This window comes from Mustela erminea, chromosome 16 (assembly GCF_009829155.1).
Source record: "Mustela erminea isolate mMusErm1 chromosome 16, mMusErm1.Pri, whole genome shotgun sequence".
NCBI lineage: Eukaryota > Metazoa > Chordata > Mammalia > Carnivora > Mustelidae > Mustela > Mustela erminea.
Window position 1 is genome coordinate 65,538,720 of NC_045629.1, and position 22,901 is coordinate 65,561,620.

Genomic DNA, 22,901 nt, shown 5'->3' on the forward strand with positions numbered 1-22,901 from the left:
CCATATAAAAAGTATATTCATGGATAGAAATGACTGGAAAGGAATAATCCAAAATGTTAAGTGTTTCTGGTTAAAATAATTATAGGCTATTTAAAGTTTTCTTCTTAATGTGATTCTGCATATTTCCAAATTTATAGGAATAAAAAAGTCATGGCCAGTGATGAATCACTAAGTTCTGCCCCTGAAACCAATACTACACTATATGTTAACTAACTTGAATTTAAATAAAATCTTGAAAAAAAGAAAAAAAGTTATGCCTATTGAAAGGAAACTAAAATTTTCAAAAATGTAAATTTCATTTCAGTTCAAAAATACAACACCTAGATTTAATTATTTATATACTGCATCTAGATTTTTTTTCTTTTCCCTTTCTGGATTATTTCTCTGCCTAATCAGACATGTGAAATACACAGCAAACTTTATGGAAAAAAAGCATTAGTAAATGGTCAGGTGATTATACAGGTTACCTAAAGTGCATTTATTTAGTTTCAATTCTCAAGATACCTTAATGAAGAACTAAGCTATAATCTGAAAATCTTCTATTGCAAGAAAATGATACAAATAAAGTGGACAACCCTATTATTATATTTAAAACATCAAGCCAACATGAAAGACTAAAAACTTGCCCAGCATTTCAAGATAAACACCTTAAAACTTTTTTCTGTATACAGTTGTCAACATAGAGATAAAATCACTTCTCTTTAACATATGAAGGAAGTTAAACATACATATGATTAGGGGAAAAGCCATACAGATGTTTAGAGGAAAAAGGAAAAAATTGCATCCAATCACTCATTTCACATGTACTGAACCAACTATTTGTAAGGACAATGTTACGTTCCATACACACAGTGACAAAAGGAAACGCGGTCCCTGTCTCTTTGGAACTTATATTCCTATGGGGGAAACAAAAATAATCAAATAGTTCTAGCTATAAAATTAATATTTATATATACAGGAGGTATTTCTTTAGTATAGGAAGAACAGTAGGATTTTTATGGGTGATTATGATTTCAGGGACATGATCTAGTACAAGGAATCAAGGAAGCATCCTCGCAGAAAGAAATTTCAAGTTTAGCTCTAAAGCAGCAAGGAGTAATTATAGGTAGTTGGGTTTTTTTCCCTCCAGACTTTAAGGTTTCACCCTAAAATTCTTCAGAGCTTTATCTAACGCCACCAAAATCAGTAATTCTGACATTTATAATAACAAACACAGAAAGAGAAAATCAACATATATTTTTAAAATTTAAGTCCTACTGGGATGCCTGGGTGGCTCAGTCGGTTAGGCATCCAACTCTTGGTTTCAGCTCAGGTCATGATCTCATGGGTGGTGAGATTGAGTCCTGTGTCAGTCTCTGCACTCAGAGGGGAGTCTGCTTGGTGGTTATCTCCCTTTGTCCCTCCCCCACTCTCTCTCTCCCTCTCTCTGTCTCTCAAATAAATACATAAATCTTTTAAAAAATTTTAGTTTTTATTGAAGACCATTTCATCATTAGCTTAAAAATCAAGCAGGGCCATAAAAATAAAATGCTGTGTTTGGAGTAGGCGAGAATAATGCCAGTGACTATAAGACAGACACCAATATTCACCCATCTTTAAGACTAAGAATTCTATCCCATCAATAAAGCAGAGTACGGTGTATCTGTACTGTAGTTACTTAACGAGTTTAAGAAAAAGTAATAGATTGGTGGTTCCAGGGGAAAGGGGGGCAAAATGGGTGAATCAGGTAAAAAAGTACAAAACTACAATTATAAGTCACAGGGATATGATATACAACATGGTGTCAATAGTTATTAATACTATGTTGTATAGTTGAAAGTTATTAAAAGAGTAGATGTTAAAAGTTCTCATCACAAGAAAAAAAGTCTGTGATTACGTATGGTGATGGATGTTCACTGAACTTACTGAGGTGACAATTTCCCAATATATACTAATATTGAATCACTGTGTTATACACCTAAAACTAACATAATGTTATATGTCAATTATACCTAAAAGAAAGAAAAGAAAAAGGGAGAAAGAGTAATGATGGGAACAACGAGAAAAGGACAGAGTTCCTATTCAAACTATTAAAAACAAAGAAACACAAAAATATGGACAGATGTGCCCAGATACTAAATACACACATACATTAACTGTTACGTGGTAATACTTCTATCCTCTGGCAATTAACAGTAAAGATTTTTAAAGACACGCTGAATTTTTTAACCCACTGAGCCACCCAGGCGCCCCAGGACACGCTGAATTTTTTAACTACGAATAGAACTATGGGCTAGATGATATTAAGTACAGAATTAGAGCTTCCCTACTACTGATGATATAAATGAATCAGATCAACTAAGAAGAAAAGTGTCAAATATAATCATGAAGTGTATCTTTAAATAAGGTTTTCAGTTCAGACTGTAAATAACAGTACTCTCGAAATTTGAATGCTATTAATAGTTCCACAACAGAACTTCAAAAACAATCATTCAGGTTGTATAATATATAATTTAGAAATACAGAGACTTCAAATATTATACAGTACTACAATCTGCTAAAATGATCTTCAAAACACAGTTCCATGATCTCAGAAATACACGCTTTAATGTTAGTTTTGATGTTGTGAACTGAAAACACAAATATACACGATATACTCTGTTTATACTCTATTTTTAATTTCTGTTCCTACTTGCTGTCAGTAGGATCTTATAAACTTCCAAGTGCATGAACTCCTGTCAGGTAAGAGATGAAGCTGGTTTCCTGCTTCTCCTCTTTTATCTGAATATATACCTGAGAACAGATGATCATTTTATCCATGTCAACCATACCTTTAGTACATATCAAGCAGAAAGAAAAATTATTTAAAATACAATTTAGATCACAAATCATGAACTATGAAATATTAACAGCAAAACTTTGCATGAAGGTACACGTATAACAGGCAACATTTAAAACACTGAAATGGGGGCGCCTGAGTGGCTCAGTTGGTTAAGCGTCTACCTTCGGTTCAGGTCATGAACTCGGGGTCCTGCAATGGAGCCCCACATCGGGCTTCCTGCTCAGTGGGGTCTCTGCTTGTCCCTTTCCCTCTGCCCCTCACATTGCTCATGCTCACTCTCTCTTGCTCTGTTCTCTCTCAAATACATAAAATCTTTAAAAAAATAAATAAAGTTAAAAAAAAAAACACTGAAATGGTTAGAGTTGAAAAAAAGACAGACAGACAGAAAGAAAACACTGAGATAATAAGGTCCCTTAACCAAGAGCTCACTGCTACAATCCATCTCAAAAACTAACACTGGTCAAAGACAATGTTGTTATCAGGGAACTATAATCTCTTACATAGACTCCTCATGCCCTGACGCATTTCAGTAAGGGGAGAGAGCAGTTTGCCTGTACGCCTTTTTGGAAGAAAACAACTATCTGCCATCTTACGTGTAAAGCTGAGTAAGACAACATCTCTAGGTTTATGTTCTTGTTTCTAGTGGGCATGACTATAAGTTACTTACCACAGGTCAAATTTTATTTTATGAAGTCATTATCTTAAAAGAAATGACAAAAATTTAAGCGTCTCATATATACAAAGAAAGGAACACAGAAAAGGTAAAAAATTTAATCCTATTCAAATAACTAAAAATTATATGTTAATTAAAAATACACTATGAAGATCCTACTTTGCAAAAAGAAAGCAAGAGAAGTGAAAGAAATGAAGACTAGAAGAAACAGAAAAATGAAGACTTACTAAGTCAGGACTGGGATTTTCTTCTACTTTCCTCTTATACTTTTTAAATTCCAGGTCTGTGTTTTAAAAACGGAGATTTTATAGGAGATAGAAAGAAACAAATGGGATACACCAAGACACTTCTCTCAATGACTTGTAAATAGACTGAATCAATCAGTACAGATATTATAAATTTGGATATATAAGGGATGTTCCATGTATACTACAAACTGTTATATAAGCTTTTCTTTAAATTACAATGGAAGTTGTATATAAAGTTGCAGGAAATAAACTTTGCTTATTAACAATGTATTTTTTAGGGACCCCTGAGTGGCTCAGTGGGTTAAGCCTCTGCCTTGGACTCAGGTCTCAGGGTCCTGGGATTGAGTTGCACACTGAGCCCCACACTGAGCCCCCCATAGAGCCCCGCATCGGGCTCTCTGCTCAGCAGGGAGCCTGCTTCCCCCTCTCTCTGCCTGCCTCTCTCCCTGCTTGTGATCTCTCTCTAATAAATAAATAAAACCTTTTAAAAAATGTATTTTATTTATTTATTAGAGAGAGAGAGAGAGAGAGAGAGCGAGAGCATGCATGAGCTGGGGGGGATTGGCAGAGGGACAGGGAGAAATAGACTCCCTGTTGAGCAGGGCTCCATCCCAGGACCCTGAGATCACGACCGGAGCCCAAGGCAGACACTTAAACAACTGAGACACTCAGGAACCCCAGCACACTCAATTTTTTAAAAAGCACCTTAAAAAGGACATGAATAAATGTATAACATACTCCTCTATTTTTAAAAAAATAAAAACTTGTTCCATGTATAATCTTCCAAAATTACTCAGTTCACTTTAAGACTTGCAAAATCAAAATATAGCACAAAAACTAACCTTACATAGGGTACAGGGTCACTCTGAATCATATTAAGTAGCCACTGCAGTTCTTCATAACTCCTGTCCACTGAAAATAAAAATAAAGAAATGTGTGTTTTTAACTACAACAAATGAAATAATGAGTGACAAGGAGAGATTTAAACTTAGCAATGCATTGGCCATATTTCAAATCAGAGCTGAAGGCTGTAGGCAACTTCTTACATTTTTTATGAACAGGCCACTTTGTAAACTTCACTGGTATTGTGCTACATATAGCCAAAACATAAAACAGGACAAGTGCCTATTTTTTGCTAATGCTCAAATCAATGACAAATACAACATAAGGCAAATTATAATTTAAGATTCCTAAATCAGATAAGTAACTCTAAATGGACAAAATATACTTAAATAAAATTAACAGGAAAATTTGATACCCAATAGTATCTCAACTATAATTACAGTATACCATATGAAATATTGTTTTTACCCAAGTGGTTTCTTTCACTTAAGACTAAAGAGCAGTCTTAACTTAATAGGATAACATAACATAGTGCTATAAATATAAATGACCTGGATAAAAACACTCATTAGCAATTTCTGTTCACCTTTTCAACAAGTTATGCTTTTATGATTTGAAAACCTTTACTATCAGAATTTTATTTCTGATCTCTTCTATTTTTTTACTTTCTAATGATCCAGATATATGGATAATACTAAAGCACCTCAATTATATTTATTAACTTAGCATTCTTTTGGAAATCATAATATTAGCATTTTATTTCATTTCAGGTAATACTAATTCATGAAATCTTCATATTCATGTGGCAGTAAACATCATTCATGTATTTTGGGAAAGAAAGTTGGGAATATTGGCGTATTTGGTAGATCTCAGGATGTCGAGATTTCACAAACTGGTAAAATGTCCAAACAAAATAGGAGACTGATAGATTACATTATTTTTACTTGACAAAATATCCATTAAGAAAAAATCACTATTTTCACTGCCATTTCTTTTTTTTTTTTTTTTAAGATTTTATTTATTTATTTGACAGAGAGAGATCACAAGTAGGCAGAGAGGCAGGCAGAGAGAGAGAGAGGAGGAAGTAGGCTCCCTGCTGAGCAGAGAGCCCGATGCGGGACTCGATCCCAGGATCCTGAGATCATGACCTGAGCCGAAGGCAGCGGCTTAACCCACTGAGCCACCCAGGCGCCCTCACTGCCATTTCTTAAGAGAAAGATTTGTTACCCTCAATAAAAAGAACAAATGACCATCCTTTCTGAACTTAGCCCAACATATATAATACACTATTTTGTTCTACACCTTTATAATTTCTGACTATACACACACATACTTCTATTGAAATTTACAAAAAAATGATAAAAGATTTGAGTAGATTTCCTCTAATATGTAAAAATTAACCAGTATCTATTAAAGAACTTCGCTCATTCCTTCCTCTCTCCAAAGTCAGAAGAGAAGTATAACATACTCTAACTTCTTTACTCTTCCCAAATTTTAGCATAAATCTGGAATTCTATATGTAAATTAAATTACAGGGTTCTTATATTTGCATATTATTTTTTAATTTTTAAAAAGATTTTATTTATTTGAGAGAGAGAGCATGAGCAAGAGAGGGACAAAGGGGAGAGGAGAGTGGAAGCAGACTCCCGGCTGAGCGAGGAGCCCAAACTAGTTCTCAATCCCAGGACCTGGAGATCATGACCTGAGCCGAAGTCATACCCTCAACCGACTGAGCCACCCAGGTGCCCCTGCATATTATAAAGAATTATTTTGGAGGGGTGCCCGGGTGGCACAGCCAGTTATGCCTCTGACTCTTGGTTTTGGCTCAGGTCATGGTCTCAGTGTCATGCGAACAAGCCTTCGTGCGGCTCCTGCGCAGTGTGGAGTCTGCTTAAGACACTCTCTTCCTCTGCTCCCCCCATCCCACCAAAATAAATCAATCTTTTATAAAAGACAAATTATGTTTGGAGTTTGCATTAAATTTTCTAACCATGCCATTAAAAAATATTTAAGCTTAGTTCTAGTTTTTTGTTTTTTGTTTTTAATAGGCATAGTCATTCATCACTGGGTCTTTCATTTCACGCTTTCTTCAATCTTGAGTTATTATTAGATTCACTTCCAGCTCAGCTGAAAATTCTTTGAGAATTTTGTTTTAAAGAGTGTTACAAAGGAGATGTACTTCTAAATCTTTAAGACTATATGAGTGACAACCTGGCAAAAAAAGAAGGCAGGATTGCACTTTTCCCTAAACATTACATTAACCCTTTGTTCACTATCTTTTGAACTCTTCATATTCTGAAGAAGTCACAGGCCACAGGTAAATCATTGTTTTTTTATCCTGTACAATAACGAGGTTCTGATATTCCTAGGAACTTATACACTTTTTCTTTAACCTTAAAATTTTAAATTTATCAGATTTTAGCTTAAGAAGTTTCATTTTACTCTTTCCAAGTATTCTATTTTGGATTATTGTTTTTCTTCTACCTGTTCTATTCTTCTTGACTGAATTCTTAATATTTTCATCTCTTTATTTTTCTGCCCTGTATATCTTTAAATGTTTTGAATATACAATATTCTCTCAGTCACTTTCTGCTCTTACATTTTTTTCAATTTCATGAAGCCTGTTCTAAGGTACAAGATGTTTTCTTGAGTCCTCAGTTAGAAACTTCCCAAAAATCATCTAGCTTTAATAACATGTAATTAGAGCTATGGAGTAATACCACTGATTCCTTAGAAAAACCAAATATACCAATCTCTAATTTTATTCTTTTCCCTCACTTATTCTTATGCAAGTTCTACATTTATCAAAAATACTTTCTAAAGAATTTAACATTTAAAAACCTATTACGTAATAGGAAACCCCAATAACTAAGATGGTTTTAAATATTTAATGAACATCTCCTTTTAAAATGATAACGCATGGGGCGCCTGGGTGGCTCAATGGGTTAAGCCTCTGCCTTCAGCTCAGGTCATGATCTCAGGGTCTTGGGATCGAGCCCTACGTTGGGCTCTCTGCTCAGCAGGGAGCCTGCTTCTCCCTCTCTCTCTGCCTGCCTCTGCCTACTTGTGAAGTCTCTCTCTGTCAAATAAATAAATAAAATCTTTAAAAAAAAATGATATGCACATATGCTTCTAAAGCATTACCTTTAGTATAATCAACAACTGCTTCCAAAGCTGCTATCCTGATGTCCACAAAGTGGCCATACTCCGCATAAGATTTAAAAAGAGCTGGATCACTTGGAACATGCCCATTCTTCTGAAGCACTCGTATGGCTCTCAAACAACTAGGAAAAAGAGTACTTGCAGTTAAGTATTTCCATAAAAATATATCAAATCAAACTTGTTTCCCAGACATTAGGAATCAATCTGTAACAGCAAACTGAAATACTGATGTGATCTGAATCTTTTAATTTTTTAACATTAATTTTTTGCAATAATTTAGTCAATAACATCATAAAAGTGAGAACTGATGATATCTGAACTACTGGATCAATTTTTTTTAGCAAACTTCTAAAGAAACAAGCTTTTACTAGCCATATACAAACAAGCTGACAGAACTAATGTCATCTAAATAAGAAGCTTAATAATACAGAGATGTTTATACTATATCCAATGGGATAAAAACATTTTCCAGACATCAAAAATAATGCTTATGAAGAACTTCCAATGACATGAGAAAGTGTTGTGATAAAAGCAGAATATAAAAATTTATATATACAATATGTATCACAAAATTAAAAATGTACTTAGTTAAAAGATGAAAAAATTTAGAAGGCCATTCTCCAAAATACTAAAAATACATCTGTGATGGTATAATGATAAAGGATTTTAATTTTCTCCTTTTACTTTACTATATTTCCTATAATTAGAATAATTTCTATTATAAAAGCAAGTAACTTTTATTATACCTGACAGTAATGGTGTGTCTATAACTTGGAAGAAGTTTTTCCATATTCAAAAACCTAGTGATTTCTTCAAGAATGAGTCGCACATCTGGATTTAAGTTGTCCAAAGTTCGAACTTCATTATTCACACTGACTGCAGGCGTAACAGAGTTGGCAAGGGCATCGATCATTTCAGCACGATAATAGTTATCTGAAAACTAAGCCAAAAATAATCGCAAGAAGCAAAATTCACACTTCTGTTCAAAAATTAATAAAATATTTATAACTTCAAAACATAATTTATCAGAAAACATACGCAAGTTCTCTGGTAATTATTTAACTATGTCTTTTGTGTAGTTATACATTAGGAAAAAGAGTAACTCACTAATTAGGAATACATTAGTTTACTCAACTAGTATTTACTGCATATGAGTAACCTAGTTAGATTCCTCTCAAAGGAAGACCACAAGCCACAAAGCCTACTGGTAACACACAGCTTGAAATCAGCTGTTTAGCTCTATTCTCACATATAAATTTATAATCACAAATCACCAGATATTTAAGGAAAGCATCAACATAAAAAAGGAAGACCAGAACAAACAAAAGGAAGAAAAGCAACCTGCTGGAAAGAGTTCACAAGGAAAAGAACACTGGTAAGGGGGAAGAAAATCCAAAATCTATCATGAACACTGTCTGAGAAATAACCAAAGGTATGCCTTCCAACTGCATAACACATTTTAAAAAGAAAAAATATGCAGAGATTAGGAAAAAAAATGCAGAGATTCAGAATCAAAGTTAAATTGGAATACAAAATTGAAAAAAGTTCCTTAAATTCTAAGCAAAAAGGAAGATACAAAGTAAAAAGAAAAGGAAAAGAGGCCTGGTGTAGAAGACATAAGGTACAAACAGGAGATCTAGCAAGAGAAGCAGAGATAGGAGAGGAGACAACCATCCAAAACGATTTCTAAATCCATATCCCAGTCAATTCCCAGAGAAACAATTTATCGAAAGGCAATCTAGGGTGGCTTGATTTAGCCTGGGAATTTGAATATGGAGCAATTAATTTTATCATTAGTGGGAATACGGTACAGTTTTATATCATTGGGAATATGGTTCAGTAACACAAACTGCCAGGGAACTGAGGGGGAGCACCTGGCCCCTGTGACTTCCACAGTGGAGGCAGAAGTTCACATTGACAGTTTTAACGACAGAATCCCAACACGTGCCTATGTTTAGATACTGGGCAGAAAAAAATAAGACACAAACAAAAAAACAAAAATCAAAGAAAAAATACTCTGCACATGTTCACTATGGACCAAGTTTTGTTTTCAAATCATTTTCATGATTGCAAAATTAATCATTAAAACTTTAATCTCTCAAAGTCCTAATCTTTCCCTCCGGAGCCAGGGAAAAAAATCATGGATTTTTATCAGCCTAATTTTGTTTTAACATTGTGGCATTTATCAACCTTTTCTTTTCCAGGTTCTAAGTCTTGTTTCCAATTTAGAAAGACCCTTTCCATTCAGAGATTATTCAAATTACCAGTTTTCTTCAAATATTCTGATCTGCTTCTTATTACCTTCTGGTAACTACTTTGCCAACAAAGCAAGAGTCCATTTACTATAGTAAATTTACTATAGTCCATATACGCTATTTCTGACTTAAGTATTCAAATCACGGAATGAACTTGGAAATTAAAAATGAGATGGGGGAGGGGCGCCTGGGTGGCTCAGTGGGTTAAAGCCTCTGCCTTCGGCTCAGGTCATGATCTCAGGGTCCTGGGATCGAGTCCCGCATCGGGCTCTCTACTCAACAGGGAGTCTGCTTCCCTCTCTCTCTCTCTCTCTCTACCTGCCTCTCTGTCTACTTGTGATCTGTCTCTGTCAAATAAATAAATAAATAATCTTTAAAAATCTTTAAAAATGAGACAGGTGAGTGGGTGAACTAGGAAAACCAAAAAGATTTAATATTTATCCCTCTGACCACGTCCAATTTCCACAGCTACTATATAATCCTAATTGAACAAGCTAGATTATCCCATCACCTTACGGTTATAAGAGACAAAGAGGAAGAAATAATTTGCAGAACACATGGAAGGTCGGAGGTATTCGGTATAGCAAAAATTCCTACAAAAAACAAAACAAAAAAAATACCCTGAAGGCATCAGTATCAGTGTACTATAGCAAAGACTGACTGATGTTTTTAACAATGATCTTTGAGAATCAGGAAAAGTTCAACCCATGTTCTGTGTACTGTAATTAACAAAACAGAAATTCCATAAACATATATTATTTATTAGAAATTCACATATATGTATAAAAGATTATCATAGAAAATGGCTATTCACTAGGCTTTAAGGGGGTTTAATTTCAGACTTCTTGAAAACTTATCCAGAGTACTGAATTTCATGCTCTACCCAGTTTCTACCCAGTTAATGAGATGTTAAAAAACAAATTTTTTTTTTAAGATTTTATTTATTTATTTGACAGAGAGAGAGAGAGATCACAAGTAGGCAGAGGCAGGCAGAGAGAGAGAGAGAAAGAGGAGGAAGCAGGCCCCCCGCTGAGCAGAGAGCCCAATGGGGGGCTTGATCTCAGGACCCTGAGATCATGACCTGAGCCGAAGGCAGAGGCTTTAACCCACTGAGCCACCCAGGCGCCCCGATGTTAAAAAATTTTTAAATATTTTCCACTGATTCTCAACTTCTTTTTGGCATTTCTACACATCTGGCTTATTACCCTCAGGTAAATCTTTATTAGCTTCTAATCTCCTCAAAGGAAAATTGAGATAATAGTCTCTATTTCAGATATCTGATGAGAATCATATTAGATGATACATATTTTGGTACTGGCCATGGAACACACAAAAAACAGTTTATTTTATTATTACTATTGTTATCATTATTGTATTTATTCTATCCTTAATATCTTCCAAGATTAGTATGCTAATCTTACAGCCACTTAACTATAACACCTGATTAGCCTTCTTCTCAAAGTTACAAGAAATTGAGTCTTATGTTGTTCTGCAAAAAAAAACAATGGAAGTGTAAAATTTCAAAATGTCAGTATGCACCTTACAAATATAGCGTCATATAAAGTAGCATGGTGCACTAAAAAGATCACCACATAGATGGGTGGCGACAGCTCACAGCACAATTCCCAGATTACACTTACTGTTAATTTTCAACTCTCAACCTCTGTGTTCTTCTTTCATTTGTCAACTCCAAAAAAAGTAAGGTTTAAAGAAATTAAGGTAGATGAAATCACTTTACAAAGTAAAAGTACTATACTGGGGCTACCATGATTTTAATTACATAAGCAACCCCCCGAAACAAGAACTGACATAAACAATTTTACAAAGTATTTTCCCCTTCCATCTGAATGTAATTTTGATTCGATATCATCTGAAATTCTAACCTTGTATCTTCAAATAAAAGAAATTCATGTGTAGAGGAAGAAAGGAATACTACAAATCAAAGTCAAAACAAACCAGAAGACTAGAAAAGAATCTTATAAAAAAAATTTTTAAAAGATTTTATTTATTTATTTGACACACAGAGAGAGAGATCACAAGCAGGCAGAGAGGCAGGCAGAGAAGGGGAGGCAGGCTCCCTGCTGAGCAGAGAGCCTGATTCGGGGCTCGATCCCGGGACCCTTGGATCATGACCTGAGCAAAACCCACTGAGCCACCCAGGCGGCCCTAAAAATGTTTTAACAGTATTCAAAAATGGAAAGAAAAAGTCTATCAACTATAATGTATTTTTAAAGTACTAATTTTTTAAGGACTCTTTTTAGCTTAAATCATTTGAATATTATTCTACGGACCTGAGGAAAAATTGGTCTTCCTGATTTTCATTACCAATCACCATTTTTTAATAAACATATTTGTCGCTTTTTCTTTACTGTTGTGATGTTTCATTAACTTCCTGATTTCGAATTACCTGCCATATCAGATACATGTGTCTTTACATGTCCTGTTCCTTCTTCCTGGAATAACACTGGGAAAATCCTATTCATCTTTAGGACTCAGTTTGACAGTCACCACTTGTATACAAAACTTCCCTGAGTTTGTCTCTCTATACCCTTTGGAAGGCACTACTTTCTTTGAATTGCTCTAGAAAAGTCTAAACATATTTCCACTATGGATGACTATTAACTGTTTACTTGTCTGATTTCCCCATTAGGTTGAATCTGTGAGGGTCTAGAGTCAAACTGTGAAATAACAGCAGTTGTTCAAGAGATGTTTAATGAGTAAACAAAATTCTGGATGCCATCTACCAACTCTTCTTTCTGTTTAACACAGTATATTGCCTAGCATAGCATGTATTTTCAAAAACATTTGCTGACTGTTAGAATTACAAGATGAAATGATTTTTGAAGCATAGCACTCAACAGCTATTTGCTAAATAAATTAATAAACGTACATTATAGTAAAAAGTTAAATTTATTAATGAATAAATTATCCCCGGAGGGAACTGTTTTCTGTGTATCACATGGCAATAGAAAAAAGAAAAAAAATAACTGGGCTGTCAGACTTCCCCAAATCAAGTTTTAGTTGGATTCCTGAAATCTGATACACTACTATTTCCACATTGCAACAGGTATGAGGAACATGCAAAAAAACAACTAATTAAAACAAACAACTAATCTTGGGTTGTCTTCTACTGGTTATTATAATAAATCATATTTGTGTATTATATAACAAATATATACCGTATATAGTCTCAAGAAATTTCAACTACCATGGACTCAACAATGATTTCACAGTCTAAATATTTCTTTAAGAACAAAATGTCACTAGGTAGTTTCATAATATTCGTTAGAGTATCTTACCTTATTTTTTCTGTTGTCATTGTACTTGATTAAGTCTAAAATGAATGTTAAGACTTCTTTGGGACAAAGGTTGTGAACATCTCTCAATAAAGCCATTGCAACTGGCATAGTCTGCAAAAAAAAAAAGGAAGAAAAAAACTTTTTAAGCATATAATAACCTCTTCTGTTACGACAATTCATTTTAGTATATGCAGAAAAGGGTTACTCCAGGACTGACCCAGGTATCTGGTTGGTGCTTAACCCTCTAGTTCTCACCCCTTCTCACTGGGAACATGGGACACATTGCAAAAGAGAGCAGAGTAACAAACCAAGGGCAGAGTAGTCTGTAGCCTGTGTGCCTATGTCTTCGTTTGATGAAGTAAAGTATATGTCATTATTAATTACGTAAATGCAGTTCTGTGTCTTACAGTGGAAAAGGAATGGGTTTTAACACTAGACAGACTATTCTTCAAGTCCTACTCTACTACCAAGACGATTATTTTAGCCAGCTGCCTAGTTAAGAGCCTTGCTTCCTCACAACCATGTTTAGGATCAGATGATACAGTGGCTGGAAGCATGCGACAGACAGGAAAGAGATCATGAGTCTGAGAGACGCTGATTCTGCAGTACCACCCCACTCTCAACCTAAAGAAAAATGGTATATTACCTAAAATCCAGCCTAACTTTTCCCTTTCCAGATTTTCACAGGGAATTTTCCTAAAGAAGTGGAAACCTGACTCACACAGTGGTAACCTTTACCAGTAAAACCAAGCTATTTAAACTCAAGAAAGAACCACAGATGAAGTCATCACAGTCCTCAGTACTCAGGGAGATTTGGACTATGCTCTCATCTGATTCAAACTAACAGCATCTTCCAAACTGCAGGACAAAAAGGAGGGTAAACTCCTTTGCTTGCATGAAGGAGTAGAAGCGCTAAGACCATCAGTGTTACTACAATGTAACAAAAGACAGTGTCCGCGCCCTAAGAATGGAAGGAAAGGCTCTTTTCCACAGAAATACCTGCCTAATGCCTGTTCTGCCCTTAAGAAACTCAGGTTTGACTTACAGTAATCTTTTCTGTCTTTTCTGGCACCAAAGTATTATGTGAAAGAAACTGGTCTACAAGCATTACTTTTCCAACTTTTTTGACCGCAACCCACAGTAAGAAATACATTTACATCCCAATCTACACACAAACAAATGTCATGTATACTAATTAAAACCACAAACACTTTATACCCTTATAAGATATGTTGCCTTCTGATACTGCCTACTATTTTATTTAAAAACAAAACAAACAAACAAACAAACAAACCAAAACTTACAAACTGATCTCATCCCTCTCACTAATGGGACACACCTCCCAATATGAAACACAATATAAGGTATATGGACACAATGGCACAATGAAGGGAACATTCTGGTTAGACACAGAAATTAACTTGTCTCCATACCATGAATTAGTGAAATGGCAAGAGAGAGCTGGGCAACAAGTTAAGTACTAGAGAATGTTCAGTCCTTTAAAATGACACGTCACCTAGACTTCTTTGATCACACCAATATTGGCTTTCCCAAAACCTGGTTCATCCTGAATCTGTTCTGCTGATGAAATTCATTCTAATTATATCATGACTTCTGCTTTCAGTAGGTATCTCCATGTGGCTGGGTAATCTTTTCCCTCTCCCACTGCCAAATATAAATCTCACCTTACCTAACAACCGCCTCAACATCTATCATTTCACTCACTTCCAATTTGCTTTCCACCTGCCTCAGAAAAAGGAATGTTCTTATCTTTTCTAAAATAAACCTCCCAACTGCGTCCCACCCACTCCTGTATCTTTAGAATTGACTTTGCCTTCTCTTTTTTATATTTACTTGCTCCCACTTGAATATTTCATCTCACCCTTTCCACAGATTCCTTTCTCTGTGCCAAACATGCCTCAAGTTTCTTCTTCCTTTATACAAAACTAACCCACTGCTTTATCCACGACATGTCTTTCTCCCACTCCTCAACACCAAAATCATTAAATAGGCTTTGTTAGTTTTTTCTACTTCAACTTCATTCCTCTTTCTAGTTTGATTTACTTAATCTGAACTCTGACTTTATTATATATTCTGGTTTTTTTTAGAGAGCATACACACACACACACACACACACACACACACAGAGAGAGAGAGAGAGAGGAGGAGGAGGAGGAACAGAGGGAGAGGGAGAGAATCTTAAGGAGGCTCCACACCTAGCAGTCTGATGCAGGGCTCAATTTCACGACCCTGAGATCACAAACTGAGCCAACCAAAATCAAGAGGTGGACGCTTAATTGAGCAGGCACCCCTGCCTTCATCTTCATCATCATCATCATCATTAAACCAATCCAAACATTTTACAAGTGGTTTGCAAATTGCCCAAATGTTGAAAATCTTGCCATTTCCATATCCCTTCCTAAAACAGTGACACCATCACACCACTGTGACTTTCTATATATATATAAAAAATTTTCTTTCTGATATAGTGTAAAAACACTTTATATACTTGGTCTATTTGATTTTTAAAAAGACAAATTTTACAATTGAGTAAACTGAAGCTTACAGGGTTAAGAAACTTAGCCACGTGCAAACTGCTAGTGAGAGCAGAGCTAAGACTGAAACCAGAGATGGGTACTGTACTTGTCTGTTTCGGAAGGGCTGTCCACATTCTGGAAGGACTGCCATCAGAAGGACTCACCCATACCTCCATCCCCTAGATGACCAACCAAAAGGTCAAATTATCCATTTCTGTCTACTTTAGTATAAATGTTGATAGCTACTTACACACAGCTCATAATCTCAATGAATTATCAATTAAAATTTGGGGCACATTTTTTTTTTAAGATTTTGATTTTGAGAGAGAAAGAGAGAGAGAGCCTGAGCAGGTGAGGGGCAGAGTGAGAAGCAGACTCCCCAATGAGCAGGGAGCCTGAATTGGGGCCTGAGCCGAAGGCAAACACCTGACCAACTGAACCACCAGGTGCCCCTGGGGAACATTTTGAAGAACCAAAAATAGAACAAAGGCAAACATTTTATAAAAAAGTAAACATACCTGTTATTTAAATAGTCCCCAAGTTAAACTGAGATACACAGATAACAGCAAAAAAGAATTATAACAAAGTAGAAAGTAAACTGTACCTTTTGTAGAAAATAGCTTTGAAAGCTCATAAAGTTGTTTGTTTTCACAATGTTTGGACAAGTTTTGCAACAAAACATTCTAGTAAAAAGTGATTTCATGGCTGGTGGTCCTGTCCATGTGCTCACCATTGAATTTGCAATCTGCAAATAATTAGAATGAAGTAATTTCCATTACCACTGAAAACATATTTTTAAATAAATAAAATAGCTTCTTAAAATCTATTAATACAATTGGATTTGTTTTCAACAATTTTAATTCTCAGAAATTTAATAATTTTAGCCTTTTATTACCATTTCCAAAAAAAATTAACTCACCTCCCCCCCACTCTTATGTACACTTATATTTTCTGTAATTTCTAAGTTGGAGCATTCTGTTATGTTTTAAAAAAAAAATTTGCAAAAGCCTTCTATTCTGAATGTTTGTCCTTTTCATTTAGGAAAATATAATTCTAACACTTCAAATTATCAAACAGAATCATCACCATGAATTTTAAAAAAGGTTTTAAAGTCTACCCTAACTGAAAAATAAGCCAAGTACAGTGCTAATGTTTAAGTCTGCAAGAATGCTCTACAGAAAAACCATATATTGCTACTGAAACTTTTAGAGTATATAGAAATTATGTCTGAAAAGAATAATTTATAATTTTAAATAACAGTCTATAATTTCATGAAACTGCTAAGAATTTAGCATGCAAGAATCACAAAGATCTTTATAGAAGCAATGAAATCATATCCTTAGCAGATGATCTATCAAAGAATACCATGCTGTCCCTCACATATCTGAGCAGGATGTAGCAATGTAACTTCTCAATAGTGACCATTAAAGACAAAACGAATCTAACCATTATAATCTTCAGAAATGCTGGGCAAATGGATTTTAGCAGTGAGGAAGGCAGGGCAGTCACTAAATGCAAATGAACCTATATCAAGACTTTTTAAAAAATACCTGGAACCCAGTATTTCTGGCCAAATTTTTGTCTGCGTTTTTCTGGTTTTCATTTGTTCTACCTTCAGTTTTTTTGCATCTAAAGAAAAATATTTAGTTTTCTTAATAAATTAACTTTTCTAGCACATGAAATTATAGAACCTATCATTTTAAGTTATGTATCACTGATATTGGTTACTAAACCCAAACCAACATGAAATAATCACCACACAGACTAGTTAAGATGAACTGATTTCCTATAATTTTAACGTAAAGCACCACTCAAACTAAGGAATTTCTTGCCAAATGCATTCTGTGCTTTAACAGAATGGGTTTGGCAATTCAATAAAATGGTGAGCAATCCTCTTTGAATTTAAAATCTGACTTTCGGGGGCGCCTGGGTGGCTCAGTGGGTTAAGCCTCTGCCTTCGGCTCAGGTCATGATCCCAGGTGCTGGGATCGAGTCCCGCATCGGGCTCCCTGCTCAGCCAGGAGCCTGCTTCCTCCTCTCTTTCTGCCTGACTCTCTGCCTACTTGTGATCTCTGTCTGTCAAATAAATAAATAAAATCTTTAAAAAAAAAAAAAAAAGAATTAAAAAAAATTTTTTTTAAACCTTGGTCTGAACTTTTGGTATAAGTTCATTCTGTAGGCAGAGAGGCAGGCAGAGGGGGAGGGGAAGGCAGGCTCCCTGCTGAGCAGAGAACTGGATGGATGTGGGGCTCAATCCCAGGACCCTGAGATCATGACCTGAGCCAAAGGCAGAGGTTTAACTCATTGAGCCACCCAGGCGCCCCGACAATTACAAACTTTTAATGCATTATCTATTTTCAGATCAAAATATTTTCCTTTTGAATCAGTCTTATTAAACATATTTGGAAAAAAGCTTTTGAGGGACCAGCTACCAAGTAAAATTAAAGACTTCAGTAAATGCTAATTCATTACCAGAGTTTTTTGGGTTTTTGTTTTTGTTTTTTTTAATGCAGTAATCATGTTTTCTTTCTACTATGCATCATCTCACCTTTGCGAGGCAGAAGCAAGCGGACATTCTTACTCGGTAGAAACACTGCTCTTGTTCTAATATGTCAGTGAGTGCAAGGCGAGATGCTGGCGTAGGGAACTTCTCCAAGGCCAGAATGGACTCCTGCTGTGCAACGACATCCCTCTCATAGCGGAGCTGATACTGCCACATGAAATCAGCTTGCTCAAATTCTACTTTCCTCAGCACTGACATATCTGGGTCTATCCTTATCCACAGCAAAGGGGAATCAGCACTGAAAGAAAATAAAATTTTCTTTTGTTTCAATTTTATATATTTTTAAAATAAAAACTAAGCATTTATTAAACAGATTCTCTTCTCTATGCAATACTCAAGACTGCCTGAACTTTTACTGTATTTTTTAAATCACACTGACAACATTCTCATTGGATTTAATGTACTTCAAACTTTCTCACAATAGCTAATCTTTACTAATGTTACTTAAAAGATCCCTCAAGGATAAGACGACAGTGGTCACAAAGAAATTCCATCTCAAAATATTAATTTGGGGATTTTGATTTGTGATTATATAATGTGAAAAAAAAGAATGAGATCAAATTTCTTCATTCCATGGCCTACAGCCTAACTGACTATGGCTATAAACGCCATCATTTCTTGGAATCAATCTGTGACTAAGAAATGAATTTATTTTACTAAATTAACTGATTTTTAATACTTAAAAAAAATGTTAGATTCGTGATCATCTTTTTCAAATAGCAAACTCTGAAATCATAGTTCAGAGGCATATCATGAATTTATTCTCCCATACTTGTCAAAGTAACTCCCAATTTTAAAAAATCTAGTCTATGTCAACACCATCATCAAAAGGACACTACCTAAAATACTACTTTAATTCACCAAATACTAGTGGGTGCTTACTACAGGAAAGGCACTTGATATGGAAAAAGTATATATAAACAGCAGTAATATTTGGCAACCAAGCCAGTAAATTACAGATATTTAATAAAAAAAAAAAAAAACAGAGGCACAATATGGATGAGCAAAATGAAGTCTGAGTTATAGTATTTTTAAAAATTAAACACTGCCAATCAGTAAATACTACCACATAAAATTTAGAACAGTGATATTTAAATTGTATTTTGAAAGCACGGGGAGCCTCAAAATGCCCTGAAGCCTTGACCAAAGACAAAAAGAACCTGGATCATCTGAGAGCTCCCTAGAAATACAGACTATCAGGACCCACTAGAGAAGTACTAGATCAGAAACTGTATATTAAGAAGATCTGCACGTGACTGACACGCACATTACAGTTTGAGAAACAATGCACTTCTATGGACTTTCAAAGTTTTAAAAGCACCAATTTCAACGCATTTACATACTTTTAGGTGTGTGTAGTAATGAGACAAATGACAACGCATATAATATTACATCCTTAACTCAAGTAACTTACTCCATCGCAGAAAGATCCATGTCAACTTCTTCTCCATTCATGAGTGGAATTTTTTTCTTCTTATTCCTACATTCAGGGAAAAGTTAAGTTTACAAACTGTGACATTTTCAATTCAGAAAGGAGATAAGAACAGCTGAAGTTCAAAATAAAAACTTCAGGCAATGTTATAAGACAGCTTGAGGAAGAAGGGATAGTGAATGTAATGGAATTTAAACACCAAAAAAAATCTATTTTGAAGCTGAAGGGAATGAAGTCAATGATACTGAAAGCTCTTCCTGATGAAAGCTTAACAAAAAGCAAAAATATATAGCTAAATGGCTGGTTAAAACATGGATGTACTTCTAAAAACTGGTAATCTGCAATTTTATACAGAAAAGATCGATCTATCAACAAATCCTTTATAAAAAAATTGAAAAAATAACCAGGCCTGAACCGAGACAAGGAGCAAGGAGCTATCCCATACGAAATGAAGTATGTGGTTAACTATAAAACATCTTAACAATATTAATAAACATGTACAACTGATCAATATGAAAAAGATTTAGGATAAGTCCTCCAAAAAGCAACTACTTCCATGCAAATTACTCTTGAATGATAAAATCTACTAAAAACTTGGGAGACTACAAATTAAAACAGGAACAGAGAACAGTCTTCCCGTGTTCCTCACACCAAAGAATACCCAAAGGACATACTGTTACTATAGAGAAAAAAACCCTGAGGCAATGTTATGAAAAGGGTAGCAATAGGATGTTCCCAATTTCCAAGGCAGAAACAGAACAAAAGAAAGAGAAATTTCAGCCTAAACTAAGAAAGAATTTTTGCAGAGAAAAAATGGTTTCAGGGAAATTTCACAGTCAAGTTTCTGAAGGCCGTCACAATCAACTGACATCCTCATCTGTGTGACATGACCTCAATGTAGTCGTGACTGTAAAACTTCTGTTTCTGAAGTTCTGATATTACTACACAATCCTCCAGCAAAGCACAAAAATGTTCCCATCTTTTTATTCAGAATACACCCTAATGGCTAACAACAGTGGTAAAGAAAAAATATACTACATTGAAGATGAATGGTTGAATACTTTATTATTTTTTATTAACATATAATGTACTATTAGCCCCAGGGATACAGGTACTTTTTAAGGAAAATGACAATGTGCCTTTTTGAAAAACAAAAAGGGTTTTTTTTGTTTTTTTTTTAAGATTTTATTTATTTATTTGACACACAGAGAGAGATCACAAGTAGGCAAAGAGGCAGGCAGAGAGAGAGGGGGAAGCAGGCTCCCTGCTGAGCAGAGAGCCTGATGCAGGGCTCGATCCCAGGACCCTGAGACCATGACCTGAGCAGAAGGCAGAGGCTTTAACCCACTCAGCCACCCAGGTGCCCCAACAAGGTTTTTTAAGGGGTACCTGGTTGGCTCAGCAACTCCTGATCTTGGGGTCATGAGTTCAAGTTCCATGTTGGGTATAGGACTGCTTAAAATAAATACATGAAGGGGCACCTGGCTGGCTCAGGTGGAGGAGCATGTGACTCTTGATCTCAGGGTTGCGAGTTCGAGCTCCACACTGGGTATAGAGATTACTTAAAATAAATAAATTAAAAAAAAAAAAAAAAAGAATGTTCTGTAAAGGCATACAGAAAAAAGGAGAAACATAAAGCAAAGAAAATGCAGCGGATTTTTATGACATAGGTATTCAGCGCCTTCCTTTATATTTAATGATCATTTCCCCAATGTTTACTATAGATATTAATCCAATGGGACTAATAAACCAAGCAATTTGCCTTGAATTTTTCCTGACTCCAAAAAAAAATCAAACTTCTATTCCACCTCCCAATGACCCTATAAAATAAAATCTAAGTTTTTAAATTAACTAATTCAAAGAAAAAAATGTCAAGAACAGAAAGCAAATAAAGAATATTTGGTAATACCAACTTGAAATAGAAGGAAGAAAAAAAGATACCAGATAATATGTTCTTTACTTGAAACTTGGGTATATATTAGGATTTTTATTTTGGCATTTTAATCTGTGAGACTTTCAGTTTAATTATCAACTGCAGTTTAAAGTTATGATTCAATGCCTACCTTCTGCTTTTAGAATGACAGGGAATATCATGTTTAAGGCTGTTTTCTTCGATTTGCAACGTATGATTGAAAGATCCATCTAACTCCTGCACTGTCACTTTAAGTGGTCCCTTTAAAAAGAAACAGTGTTCAAAGATAATGTTAGAAAAATACTATGTATGTATTCTTACATGTACAGGCATATATTTCAAGATATAAAACTGTACTATGGAAGATTTGTATCAGGAGACACAGAAAGGTAGTTGGCACCAAAGGAGGGGAAAACTGGGGTAACCTGTGCCCCCTGAAATCTCCATCATAACCTCCATCATTGATAGTTTGTGTTTTCTCAATTTCCACCTTTGCAAACAAAATCTCATATATCTTCTAATCAGTTCTCCACCCATAAGCTCTTCCTATATTGAAACAGGGAAGAAAGCAGTAAAAAAGGCCACTTGGAAAAAAAATCTTACCACATATTTCTGAGTTCCAGGGGATGTATAATCTTGCTTTATTTCTAATTCCAAAACATTTCGTTTTCTATTAAATGCAAAACTTCCATAAAATTTTACCACTCCACTCTGGTCTCTACAGAATTGTAAAGGAACTTTTGAATTCTGAGATGAATATGTACTAAACAAAATAACTGACTCATTATAGTAGGTGATAACTTTCAGACACATTCTCACCAGTTCAAGGCCTGAGAACACACTTCAGGGTAAACCAGGTGGCAAAGTATTCAAAATTTTTGTGAAAACTGTTTCCCCAGATTTAAACAAAATTTCTGAAATATTAACAAATTTGTGTTTTGAAAGAAGTAAAACCACTGTACTGGTTTATTAATATAATAGTGCTTTGATATGAAAAAAAAAGTAAAAATTGAAAAGTTCCCAGATAGCACTTAAGTTGTGCCAACCCCTAACCACATCTAAAAGCCACCAGACCGCTACATCTAACGAGCCGTCCTCCAGGCCTTTCTGGTGGATTACTCACCTCCCCCACCATCAAGCCTACTGCAATACTCAC

The 22,901-nt window shown here is 35.1% G+C and overlaps 1 protein-coding gene across 3 annotated transcripts in view; it reads right to left on the bottom strand.

The window, feature by feature from the left end:
• The window catches only part of TAF2 (TATA-box binding protein associated factor 2), a 90,338-nt gene that overhangs the window by 35,470 nt on the left and 31,967 nt on the right, over positions 1 to 22,901 (bottom strand). For all 3 annotated transcript variants that reach the window (XM_032316058.1, XM_032316057.1, XM_032316059.1), the window contains exons 13-21: positions 22,349 to 22,463; positions 21,897 to 22,006; positions 19,816 to 19,881; positions 18,387 to 18,639; positions 16,443 to 16,583; positions 13,302 to 13,412; positions 8,494 to 8,687; positions 7,730 to 7,869; positions 4,585 to 4,654 (exon numbers count right to left, since the gene is read on the bottom strand). In XM_032316058.1, coding sequence (XP_032171949.1) covers positions 4,585 to 4,654; positions 7,730 to 7,869; positions 8,494 to 8,687; positions 13,302 to 13,412; positions 16,443 to 16,583; positions 18,387 to 18,639; positions 19,816 to 19,881; positions 21,897 to 22,006; positions 22,349 to 22,463 — 1,200 coding nt within the window. The remainder of the gene's footprint in view (positions 1 to 4,584; positions 4,655 to 7,729; positions 7,870 to 8,493; positions 8,688 to 13,301; positions 13,413 to 16,442; positions 16,584 to 18,386; positions 18,640 to 19,815; positions 19,882 to 21,896; positions 22,007 to 22,348; positions 22,464 to 22,901) is intronic.